Source organism: Equus przewalskii, chromosome 21 (genome assembly GCF_037783145.1).
Source record: "Equus przewalskii isolate Varuska chromosome 21, EquPr2, whole genome shotgun sequence".
Classification (NCBI taxonomy): Eukaryota; Metazoa; Chordata; class Mammalia; order Perissodactyla; family Equidae; genus Equus; species Equus przewalskii.
Genome location: NC_091851.1, coordinates 10,770,459 through 10,784,063, shown reverse-complemented (window position 1 = coordinate 10,784,063; position 13,605 = coordinate 10,770,459). Strand labels below are relative to the sequence as shown.

Genomic DNA, 13,605 nt, shown 5'->3' with positions numbered 1-13,605 from the left:
AAAAACCCATTTAACTACAGGTCAACAGATCTGGGTGCTCACTTCCTAAGCCTATGTGATGTGGGGAAAGTCAGTGGAAGTCTCAGAGCTATTAAACGAGGACTTAGGGTTAGACGGTCTCGGGAGTAGCCTCTCAAAACATTTAACATTCTCTGAGGCTGACTTAATTTAGCTTTTGTGTACACTGTTAATGAATCCAAAAACAAGTATTTTACTTCCATTCCATCACTCTCTTAAACTAAAAGTAATAAGTCAGAGCAATCTGAAGATAGAATTCCTAAGTTCAACCTAACAAATCAGAAATATCAGCAGGATGAAGAATTAATGCCATACATTATTCATTTTATTGTATGTCATCCCCACCTTGTTTTCCACATTTAAAACAAGTATGCCATAAAAGAGCCATTGGCAAATGTGGACAAAACACCAAGACAGCACTATAGGAAACTTCGTCAGTACTGAAACAAGGCTATATAAAGGGAAAGGCTCTATTGTTCTCACATAGAAATATCATGTCCAAGGAGCCTAAAAATAAGATTAAAATGCTGTCTGATGAGAACAGCATGTTGTTCCAGTCTCATGGCAAATGTCTTTACTTCTTTTACCATGCAGAAGACACCACACTTCACAGGCAACATCAGACAAGACTGTTCTCCTATTTTTAGCTTAAAAGCCCCATGAAGGCATCCGCATAAACATGGTAAACCCCACGGTACCTATTACGTGACCACTTACATGGAGAATTGTCATGAATATTCCATTTTGCTAAAGGTGATAAAAGCTCTCCACTGTTCAGCAAATATTTATTCTGCATTTATTATGAGGGAACAGAAGAATGAAACACACATGGATCTTGCTCTGAAGGCAATTGTCTTTGTAGGCTATGGAAACTAGTTCTTTGTGAAATCTTAATAAAAATACATCCTTATATTTGCATAATGCTTTAGTTTCCATAATGCTTTTGCATTGGCAAGATCTCTTCAAAATACTCTGTCAGTAGAAAGATGTATACTGACAAATAAAAATGGCAAGCAATAGGATATATTGGAGTACACGAGGAAGCCATTTGGTATAAACCTAATTCGGCCTGACTTTGTTTTTTCCAAAAGGGCCTGACTGTGGCCGTTGAGCATGCATTGTATATACATTTCCTATGGCAAGAACAAAGGCCCTTGAGATAAAGGTGCAACTTTCCTCCCCCTCCCAACATTGGCATTTCCTTAAAGATTAAGCATCTTTCCTTAGGCTAGGAACTGATTGAGGCGCTCACCTGTGACCAGGAGACCGAGACAAGAGACCGGCCACCCTGCTGTGTTCACCAAGACAGCAGACCTACCTGCTATTTCCATCAATCGCTGTGCCGACAGAGCGGTCTCGCGACTATTGTAAAAGGGACATTTCAATCCTATGAGAAACATCCTCTCTGGGGGTATATAACCACTCTCTGCACCCCACTTCTTCGGTGCCCTTTCTTCCTTTGGGAAGAAAGGCCCCGGGCCATGGTCCTCACATTTCAGCTCAGACTAAACTCACCCAAATTTTCATTTATAGATTTGTTATGGATTATTTTCGTCGATAATACTATACCTATTTTTCAGATGAAATAAAGTAAGACTCAGAATGGTTATGTGGTTTCCTTAGGGTCACAGAGGAAGTGGAAAAACTGAGACTTGAATGAAAGCCTTTGGACTCCAAATTTAGGGCTCTCCTTACTCCCACAAAGCCTTACCACGAAGGATTCTAAATCTAGCTCTGTTAAGAGACACACGTTTTACTGCAGGAGGCTTATTATGACTAAATAGTATTTCAGGGTGAAATAGGGCTTGCTCAGAAAAGTTATTGCCACAAATTTTACCAACAAATTTCAGGATGATTCTGGGATTCAGAGGACTGGGTTTGAGCCTTAACTCTGCTGCCGATGGATGTGATAGTCTCTGGACTGGGAAGTCACTAGCTCTCTAGGCTTCAGCATCTTTGTAGGTAAAAATGAAAAATGTGACAATTACATTCAGGGTTCTTTCTGATTTTAACAGTCTTTGCATTAGAAAGGCCCTCTAAATGTTGTTTAAATATTTTTCAAAAAACCCAGTCGAAGTTTTCCTAGAATTCAGGTTATAGATCTTTTTAATAGCCCTTCTAAGAACTAATTAAAATCCCAATTGGTCCTAGGACTTTTTATCACCTTCTCCTTAGACCCAGCCCAACATTCAGTGATGTTCCCAGAGGGTGATTTTAGGACCACCTCCAAGATCCACTATATCAGCATCTGAGGGTGGGGCCCAGGAGGGTGGATTTTCACCCCACCCCCACTTCCATGCCTAGGATTTGCACCTCCATCTCTGCAGGAACAAAGCCTGTTCCTAAGCTACCTCTTAGATAATTAGGTAGGCAGGCAGGGAGAAAGCTCAGTAGGAATGTTATGCAGACTATATGGAAATACACATCTGATACCATAATGTTAACGGTGTGCAATGACATTGCAGAGACCTTTTATTTTTTTACTTTATTTTATTCTTTTTAAGATTTTATTTTTCCTTTTTCTCCCCAAAGCCCCCCGGTACATAACTGTATATTTTTAGTTGTGGGTCCTAGTTGTGGCATGTAGGATGTCGCCTCAGCATGGCTTGACGAGCAGTGCCATGTCTGCACCCAGAATCCGAATCAGTGAAACCCTGGGCCGCCAAAGCGGAACACGCAAACTTAACCACTGGCCCCGGGGCCGGCCCCCAGAGACTTTTTATACTCTTTACTCTGACTTTTAAAATTTTCTTTACTCTTCTTTTTCAAATATTCTAAGAGGAACATGTACTATTTTTATATTACAAATTAATTTCAAACAAGAATAAATCCATATGTCATTCCATGTATCCCATACAATCACAATTGTGTAAAAAAAAATTCAAAGTTGCAAAACCAGAAGGAAACATACCAAAATTTCAACAGTAGTTAATGTAGGGTAGCTCACTACATTTCAAGGATTCCTTCAGGACCAGGGTTTAATTTTTTTCTTCCTGTCATTTTCCTGTATTTTCTTAATTATGTAGCAAAGCGATTTAGTGAGTGTTTAATATAGCAATAAAATTTATTAAGAAGTTAATCTATGTCCTTTTCTTACTATTCTAGACTCAATTTGGAACGCATGACTGTGTCCCCACTCCACTCCTAGCGTTGCCAAAAAAGAATGAACAAAGTAACTGTAATGTCCACAGAAGGCCCAGCAACAGCATCTCATCGAATTGATCATACTCTTCTCCTTGAAACACCTTCTTTCTTCGGTTTTCAGGACACCACATTCCCCTGGTTCTCCTCAACCTCTATGGCCACAACTTGTCAGTCTCCTTTGCGGGTTCTTCCTCATCTCCCCTCTTATACACATGGGAGTTCCCCAGGACTCAGGCCTCTTTTTTTCTGCCCGTGTTCATTTCCTTGGTGATCTCAACCGATCTTGTAGTTTTAAAAAAGCATTTATATGCTGAAATTCCCAAATATACAGCTCCAGCTTAGGCCTCTCCAGACAACTAAGTGCTTAGAAGCTTGGGCTCTGGAGTTCAGATTATCTAGTCTGACTCTTAGCTCCACCTCTCTGTAGCTGTGTGACCTTATATAAGTAACCTAACATCTCAGATATTTCTTCTCTGAGGGCTAATGGTGGCAGAAGGTGCTGAACTAAGGGGAGAGGATCTAGCTGAGCCCTGCAGGCTGAGGTGCAGTTGCCCCCACTCGCTGCACAGAGGCTGGGGGTTTACTCTCAGTTCTATAAGGAGTGGCTCTGGGCCACCATTTCCTTGGTAAAGACAGTCCACTAACCTCTTCTTAGAGATCCTGGTAGGGAAGTCTCAACATCCTGATGATTTGTATTAGGTGAAAAGCCAAAATGTCAGTTACAATCTTCTGGCAGGTAAGCTGCCAGATAGCATGAATTCTACTACAGCTTGAAAAGAGCATCTTGTATTTAAAAAGAAATTAAAGTCTAATGCTTAAACTATCATAAAGAGTGAAACTACTATTTGTGTAATGGACTATTTCCTGAGAATTTCAGTTATTCTGTCAATGAGGAATTTGGGAGGAGTAAAAAAAAAACCACCAACAAACTCTTTGAAGAAAATTCTCCTTGTCAAAACCATCTGTTTCCTGACTTCTTATTGATATGACCCATGCAACACCAAAGACCTGTTAAGGCCTTGAGATCTAGATAGCAGCGTCCCCCAAGCTGACTCCTGCTGGGTTCCGGGAGACACTCTGAAACAAAGCAGCCTGGTCAAATGTCAGAGAAATGCTGCAACCTTATAGCTTGGCCCCAGCCCACTCTGAGAGCTAGATAGGCACATGAGCACGTTAAAGTTTCAGACATCCTTCAGTAAAGAAACCTGCACAACTCTTTAAGCCAGCTCATCCCAAGTGTCAGCAAATGTCATCCTTTAATTCCAGCTGAACTCAGAACTACCACAAAAGGTGTGCAAAACTTCCCTTTCATTTTACTCTAATGCTGAGACCTCAGTTTCCTTTGCTGGTCCTTCTTCACCTCCACAGCCACTAAATGTTGAGGTACCCCAGGACTCAATAGTTGGACCACTTTTCCTCTGCTTATTTTATAGAAAAATATCTGTGAGGTGTTTTGGACATAAAGTGAAGCATCCGGTTGCAGTGGAGAAACAGAAAAGAGTAATAACTCTGTAGACCTACCTCTTCCTTCAGTTACCACTCCGTTTCTTTACTTCCATTTACAGCAAAGTTCTTTAAAACACCTGTCTATACCTGTTACCTCAAATTCTTTCCTTCCATTCTCTCTTTAAACCCTCTACAATCAAGCTTTTGCCTTGACCACTCCACTGAAACTGCTCTTATCAAGGTAAGCAACAAGTTACAATGCTAAATCCAATGGTCTGTTCTCAGAGCTAACTTCATGGGAGCAGACTACAGCATCTGATGAAGTTGATCACTGTCTTCTCCTTGAAATACTTTCTCTCTTGGTTTCCAAGACAGCACATTCACCTGGTTCTCCACCAACCTCTATGACCATTTCTCAGTCTCCTTTGCTGGTTCCTCCCCATCTGCCCAATTTATAAACACAGGAGTTCCTCAGGACTCTTTTCTCCTGTCTGTTTTCACTCTCTTGGTGCTCTCATCTGGTCTTGTAGTTTTAAAAAGCATTTAAATGCTGAGATTCCCAAATATACATCTCCAGTTTAGTCCTTTCTCCAGATGCATATATCCAACCACGTACTAGGTATCTCCATTTGATGCCTAACAGGCATCTCAAAATTAACACATCCGAAACTGAGCTCTTTCTACTTCCCCTCAAGCCCTCTTCCTCCCCTCACCTTCTTCCTCACCCCAGTAAATAGCGACTCCACTTTTGCAACTGTTCAGGCCAAAACTTTAGGAGTCATTATTGTCTTCTCTATTCCCTTCATACTTTCATCCAATCCCTCAGCAAACCTTGTTGGTTGTATCTTAAAATACACACAGAAGCCAACTGATTCTCACCACCTTACAGCTAATGCTCTATTCCAAGTCATTATCATCCCTCACATGAATGACAACAAACTTTCACTCTGTCTTCCTTTCAGCGGCTGGAGTTGCCTCTTTAAATCTAAGTCATATCATGTCACTCCTCTGTTCGCCACCCTCCAAAGGCTCCCAACTCAGAGGAAAAGCCCAAATCCTGACAGTAACCAATAAAAACCTACATGATCTGGTCCCCTATTGCTTACTCTGACCCACTAAGACTGGTCTTCTCATCGTGCCTCCAAAAACCAGGAGTGCCTACCTGAGGGCCTTTGCACTTGCTGTTCTCTATGCCTGGAATGCTCTCGCCTTGCTCCCATAAATCTTTCCACACTTTACTCAAATGTCACCTTCTCAGTGAGACCTACCTAACATTAGAACCCTCATTAGAACTTCCTAAAACCCTTTGCAGACTGGACACTCCAAGATGAAGGCTTTAAAAAAGAAAGAAACTATATTATTTAATGAGTGGTACTGGAATAAAAATGTATTCTAGCAGATAGACTTTGTTTAGGGTTCAGAATCTACAACATGGGTCAGTCTCAAATGCCTGTGAGTGAAGCAGGTCAGGTGTAGGACTGTCACAGAGGAGTGCCCAGGGCCCAACAAACAGGGTGGCTACCGCTTGATTCCAACTAATCGCTGTCACATAGGAGGTAGGTCCCAGTGTTGCCAAATCTTTTGCTGTTATAGGAGAAAACAAATCAGGAGAAAAAAAACTGTATTTTTATGTAAAACTTAAAATGTTTAAATCTCACATAAAATTTTAATGCAAAACTTGTATTTCATGTAAATTAAAAAATTTTATGTAAAAATTTTCCATTTTTTTAAAAAGCTGATCTGCTGATGAATCCAGCTTTTGATCTCAGCTCTGGAGGTTACTGGGGAGGAAGGACAGTGGGAATAAAATGTTGTGTCCAAACAAGCATCTGGACTCAAAGCTCTACCCTAAACCTCAACATGGAGTCACTCATTAAAGATGTATCTATGGAATGCCTACTTGTGTTAGGCACTGTGTGGCCATTGGCAACTCCACATATACTGCATGCCTGGTAGATTCAGCTCCTGTCACTCACCTGTTTAACAAAATAATGTAACAGAAGTTCTTACAACATAAAATCAATGGGTGATCCTGAATATTTACAATAATAGAAACCAACGCTTTGTTTCAAGTTAGGAAATTAACATGAAGTAAGAATGACATGACCAAGATTGTGGCCTTGTTTGTTTTAGTATTAAAAAAACAAGAAAAAATTCGTTTCATCATATGTCCACTGCTTTCCAACCAAAAGAAAGAAAACACCATTCACTCACTGTGGGTAATAAGGTCAATCATTCTGAAGGATGCTTGTCTCAGTTCCACACCATGGTTATGTGTCCTGTGGGCAAACAGCAGGCATGTGTCTGCTTTGGGAAGGTATATACTTGCCTAAAACGTTGCGTACTAACAGGTAATAAGATGACACACAAATGTTAAGTTTATACTTGACGTGAACTACACAGATTGATGACTATGTAAGTATGTAGAGGTAGACAAATTAATGTTTTCATATTTCCCATGTTGCTATAGCAAAAAACAAAGGGCTTATTTACCTCATTTCAACTAACATGGAGTGTCTACAAGTTCAGGTAACAGACATATTTATCTTTGCAAATATCTAACCCTACATCATGATAAAAATGAGATTTATTTGGATAAATAGAGTTAATTCCTCTGAGAAGATTTATGCTCTTGCCCACATGGTGAACTCCCTCTCCGTGTTTATTCTATTTATTGCTTTGGAGCAATGTCAAATGAATCATTTGGAAGAAACGATGGTGTAAGTCTAATAAGGCAAAAATAAAATTACCAACTACTTTTAGAAATAAACTTGAGGCTGAGGAAACTTCTGTTTTAAAGTTTGTTTTTCACATATTCAGTCTTGTACAATCTTTCTCTGTCTGTCTCCAGGACTTTCTAAATAGACCCAACAGCACCGTCCTGGCAGTCCTAAGAGCATGGAAAAGAAATGCAATTTTCTCTATTTGAAATTCTGGGCAAACATAAAAGGTACAAGTAAAATCACTTAGTAGCCACTTGTTCTTGTGTTCCATATGTGCCCTTGCCAAATTTCGCTGTCTGGGATGTTTTCTTGGTACATAGCTTACTGGTGGTGCATAACCTACCATCCTGAGGCAGCTGGCTTCCTGCCAGGGGTCAGACTTCTTCAGTTGTTGCGTAATATGGGGACCAGATTATCAAAAGCAGTTAAAATTTGGTTTATATTAAAGCCAATTTGTATCTGGGTGGTTCTTCATAAATCTAAAATATGGTCTAATAAATCCATATGGTCCAATAAATCCATCCAGTGACTGAATGCCACTGGCCACTATCATGGAACTCTTTTAAGGACTTCATGGTCAATATACCTGTAGGTGTTCCACTGTCTAGTGCTCAGTGGAATCCAAGAAGACTGCTTGCATGTTCAAGGTTCACCTAAGGAAAATTCAACAGTAGCTAGTAAGCAATATTTTCCTCTCTTACTTTTAAAAGAAAAGTTATTCAGTTAGGTGAGCTTAACAGAAAAGCTGTAGGCAAATCTTAGATTTCATAAAAAACCTAAGTTTGTGAAACTGTCAAGCTGGTAGACATCTAGTCAGACAGCTTTCTGAAAGGGCTCCATGACCACCATATTGGCTTGAATTGCAGGGTTGGGGTGTGTGTGTCTATTCTTGCAGCTTTAAACAATTTTTTGTTCTTCTGGGATCTCTAAATTCACTTGCCAATTGGTTTATATTTACAAGTTAGAGGTATGTTTTGTCAAAATGTAATAACCACTACCATCTCCACCAGAGCAACAGGGTAAAAATCTAGGAGGTATAGCTCTTATCATAGGCAATGTAAACGGCACCTTCGGGAGCACAATTACAGCGTAAACGAGGCTGTGGAGCTGCGTGATGTGATGGCCCTGAGAGATTCTCTACGACTTCTACCACCACTTCTTCCTTCCACTACTGCCACCACCACCACCCATCATAATTTATGTTGCTCTATTACATGCGCTTCAGTTATATTATGCAATTAATATTCAGAATGTTATGATGTTATGAAATGTTATGAAAGCTTCAGTAGTATTCCCACTTTAAAGATAAGGAAACCAGGGGTAAGAGTTATAACCTGCCCCAGGTTATAAAGCAGAGGCTCCAGGTTCGAAATCCAAGTCTGGCTAACTCCAAAGCCCATCCTCTTAAGCATCACACCACACTGCCTCTTTATAGATGATCTTGTTAAGATCTGCTCAAAGACTTTTAAAAAATAGAGGTTTGATTTAGATACAATAAAATGCATAGATGTTAATGCATAAGGTTTGAAGACTTTTTTCTTTTTTTGAGGAAGATCAGCCCTGAGCTAACTGCTGCCAATCCTCCTCTTTTTGCTGAGGAAGACTGGCCCTGAGCTAACATCCATGCCCATCTTCCTCTACTTTATACGTGGGACGCCTACCACAGCATGGCTGCCAAGTGGTGCCATGTCCACACCACAGATCCGAACTGGCGAACCCCGGGCTGCTGAAGCAGAATGTGCGCACTTAACTGTTGCACCACCAGGCCGGTCCCTAGGTAGATTTTTTGAGGCTTTTAGACTTTAAGTTTGAAAATGTTAATGGTCACCAAGATTTGCATACATAATCACAACCAAAGTGGTAAAACAGACCAAAGAACAAGACTTTTTAATACCCTTTAAAACATAATAAATTGTAATTTCTACTCATTTATTTCTATGCTTTGAATTTAGACCTCTGAATTTATTTCCCATTTTATAATCTTTGACTATTTTTCTGAATATAGGTTACAAACAATTTTTTCTCTTATCTCCCAGACTCAGTATGTCAGAGTCATCTGCCTTCTGTTGGTTACACTGTTATCTTTTAGAGAGGATACACTTACTTAGCCAGGTATATTCTAATAACCTTGTGAATGAAAAAGTGTTAGAGGATTAAGAACAAATAATGGGGTAATTATTTCACTGATCCTCATTCAATTTCAGAAAAATCACTTCCCTAAAGCAGCAATTCTGCCTAATAAAATTCTTTCCATCTCTAAACAGACTAAAAGAAAATTGAAATTATGGGAAACCTATGATAGTTTACTAGACGTTGTGTGCTTTTAATAGTTCAACATTGGTAATACTGGATAATCAAGAGTAAATTAATAGGCTAACATTTTAAAATATATACTTTAATAAGTATAAAGAACATAAACAATTAGGTAAGCCTGTTAAGAAGCTGACCAAGATACATAAATTAGAAGATACAAGTTTCCATTTAAATTTTCTTTCATTTTCTTCTAGACTATTCTATTAAAGTTGTTGAATGTATACTTTCTCGTTTGTTATTTTGGAAGTCCCTTATTGTAAAGATAATTCTTTTATCTGATGACAAACAACAGCCACATTGCCAGTGACTACTCTGGATCTCCACATTAGATACATTCAATTTCTTCTTGAGACACAAGTTTCTATCTGTATTTCTGAGGCAATGTTTTGATAAATTCTGCAGTGTCTGGTCCTTTGCATTTCCATAGGAATTCTGTCAATTTCTTATAAAAAATACCTGCTGGAATTTTGCTTGGGATTGTTTCAAACCTACAGATGAATTTGGAAAGAATGCCTATCTTGGTATTATTAAGTCTTCGGATCCATGAACATGGCACATTTCTCCATTTATTTAGGTTTTCTTTTATTTATTTCAGCAAAGTTTTGTAGTTTTCAGAGGACAGGTCTTGCACATCATTTGTTAGATTCATTCCATGTCATTTGAGAATAACTACAGTTCTTACTTCTTTTCCAACTTTTGTCTTTTATTTATTTTACTTGATTTATTGTACTTTTAGTAATGCCAATAAAATACTGAAGAGAAGTAATGAGAGTGGACCTCCACTTTTGCCTGTTCTCAATGTTAGAAAGAAAAGAAAGTGTTCAGCATTTCACCAATTAGTATGATTTTGACTGCAGGATTTTGGTAGATGCCTTTTATCAGATTGAGGTATTTATCAGATTTCTGATATGTCAAGGTTTTTATCATCAATGGAAGGTAAGATGAGCATATGACATCAAGATGATCATATGGTTTTCCTCCATTGGTTGATATATATATATTTTTTTGCTGAGGAAGATTAGCTCTGAGTTAACATCTGTGCCAATCATCCTCTACTTTATATGTGAGTTGCTGCCACAGCATGGTTGACAAACGGCATAGGTCCACACCCAGGATCTGAACCTGCAAATCTGAGCCACCAAAGTGGAGTGCCCCAAACTTAACCACTATGCCATGGGGCCAGCCCTGATATTTTTAACAAACTTATTGAGACACAATTCATATACCATAAAATTCACCCTTTAAATAAGTGTTCAATTTAGTACTTTTAGTATATTCTCAAAGTTGTGCAACTCTGATTCCAGAACATTTTCATCACCTTGATAAGAAACTCTGCATTCATTAGTACTCATGCCCCAAACTCTCCTCCCACCAGCCCCTGGCAACCGTTAATCTACATTGTGTCTCAATGGATTTGTCTATTCTGGACATTTCATATAAATGGAATCATATAACATACAGACTTTTATGTTTGGCGTCTCTCACTCAGCATGTTTTCAAGGTTTATCCAAGCTGTAGTATGTATCAGCACTTTGTTCCCTTTCATGGCTGAATAATATTCCATTATATGAATATCTCACATTTTGTTTATCTATTCATCAGTTGATGGGCATTTCAGTTGTTTCCACTTTTTTAGCTATTAGGAATAACACAGCTATAAATTCCTGTGTACACGTTTTTTTTGTGAATATATCTTTTCAATTATCTTGGGTATATACCTAGTAGTGGAATTGCTGGGTCATACAGTAACTCTAGGTTTAATTTTTTAAGGAACTACCAAACTGTTTTCCAAAGTAGCTATACCATTTTATACTCCCACCAGCAATATATGAATGTTACATATATTGTTAACACTTGTTATTGTTCGTCTTTTTGATTATAGTCATCTTGGTGGATGTGAAGTGGCATCTAATTGTGGTTTTGATTTGCATTTTCCTAATGACTACTGATAAGCATCTTTTCATGTACTATTGGCTATTTTTATATCTTCTTTGCAGAAATGTCTATTCAAATCCCTTGTCTATTTTTTGTCTTTTTATTGTTGAGTTATGAGTTCTTTATATATTTTGGATACAAATCCCTTACCAAACATATGATTTGCAAATATTTTTTCCTATTCTTTAGATTGTCTTTTCACTTCCTTGAAAGTGTCCTTTGAAGTGCAAACGTTCTCTCAATTTTTGCTTCATGTTACTAGGTACATATACATTTAGAATTTTTATGTCTTCTTGATGAATTGATAATAGTACCATTATAAAATGTCCTGCTTTATCTCATAATGTTTCCTATGTCTGACATTAATATAGCCACATTAGCTTTCTTATGCTTAGTATTTGCATGCTAAATATTTTTCCATACCTTACTACCAATTTTGTCTGAGTCTTTATATTTAATGTGCATTTCTTATAAACGATATATAGTTGGATCTTCTGGGGTTTTTTTCAGTCTGAGAATCTGTGCCTTTTAAATAGAATATTTAGTTTATTCATACTTAATGTAATTATTGATATGGTTGAGTTCGAGTCTTTTTATATTTGTTTTCTATTTGTCTCATATGTTCTTTGTTTTTCTCTTCCTCTTTTCCTACTTACTTTTTGGTTAATTGAGTATTTTGTAGTATTTCCTTTTATGTCTTGTACTGATTTTTTTAGTTATAACATTTTTGTTACATTTAAATTTGTCACTCTAGAGATTAAAAAAGCATCCTTAACTTTCACAAACTACATTCAAATACTAACATACTATCTCATAAACAATGTAAGAACCTTTGTTGTTGTTATTGTTAGTTGATTCTGACTCCTAGCGCCCCTGTGTGCAGCAGAAAGGAACCCTGCCTAGTCTTTTTGCACCATCCTCTTGCCTTCCAGTCCTATATCAGACAATGCTCTGCGGCTATTCACAGGGTTTTCATGGCCAATTTTTTCAGAAGTGGGTGGGCAGGTCCTTCTTCCTAGTCTGTCTTAGTCTGGAGGCTCTGATGAAAGCTGTCTGCCATGGGTGACCCTGCTGGTATTTGAAATACTAGTGACAGCTTTCAGCATCACAGCAACACACAGTTGCCACAGTATCACAATGGACAGACTGACAGATGGGTGGGGTGGTTCCCTGAAACGAATCCAGGCCGCAGCAGTGAAAGCACTGAATCTTAACCACAGGCAACTAGAGCTGGCTGTAAGAACATTACAGTGATATAACTCCAAATGCACATATTTTAGATCATTTGTCATAGTTCCACAGGTAACAGACACTCTCTTTAATTTCTTAAATTCATTTTCCTCTTTGTGCTTCAGTTTGGATAATTTGTATTGATGGGTTCTCAAGTTCACTAATCATATTTTCCACCCAGTCTCCTGTTAAGCCCATCAAATAAATTCTTTGTTTCTGATACTGTATGTTTCAGTTATGCCATTTCCATCTTGTCATCTCTTTTTATAGTTATCATAATTATTTTATTGTACTTCTCTGCTAATTCCAACATCTGGATCATCTGTGGGTAAGCATCTATTAACTAATTTTTCTCTTAAGTACAAATCACATCTTCTTGTTTCTTCACAGGACTCATAATTTTTACTATATGACAGAAACTGCATGTAAAAGAATAGTAAATTATATTTAAAATAAATAATATTTACCCTAAGAAAATGGAACACTCCTTCCACCAGGTTAGGACTCAGTCAATCTAATGTCCAGTTGAGCTGGGCTTTGTGGTAGTTTTAGATTCAGTTCACTACTGGCTAATATTGTGAGGTCTGGATCAGTAATTTCCCTTAAGCAAGGTCTGGGATCTGAGCCCTGGTGAGACTCTGAAGACTTCTCTATGTCTTATAATCCAGCTACCAGCATTCTAACTATGGCAGATTTCTCTTTGTTTATAGTCCAGCCACCAGCTTTCCGGGTTGCTTAGGTGTTCTCTTTTCTCTTGATAACCTCCCCTAGCTCTCTGTGCCAGGGCATATTTCTT

General features: G+C 38.3%; 1 protein-coding gene across 10 annotated transcripts in view; it reads right to left on the bottom strand.

The window, feature by feature from the left end:
* Window positions 1-13,605, bottom strand: part of TASP1 (taspase 1) — a 244,064-nt gene that overhangs the window by 11,880 nt on the left and 218,579 nt on the right. For 2 of the 10 annotated variants that reach the window (XR_011530954.1, XM_070588803.1), the window contains one exon: window positions 6,823-6,887. The exons of 7 other annotated variants lie outside the window; for them this stretch is intronic. Coding sequence is in view for 2 of the 3 variants with exons in the window: in XM_070588803.1 (XP_070444904.1) it covers window positions 6,823-6,887 (65 nt within the window). In the remaining variant the exon portion in view is untranslated. Of the gene's footprint in view, window positions 1-6,822; window positions 6,888-13,605 lie in introns of those variants that run through there. One more of the 10 variants, XM_070588802.1, reaches the window with a different exon arrangement.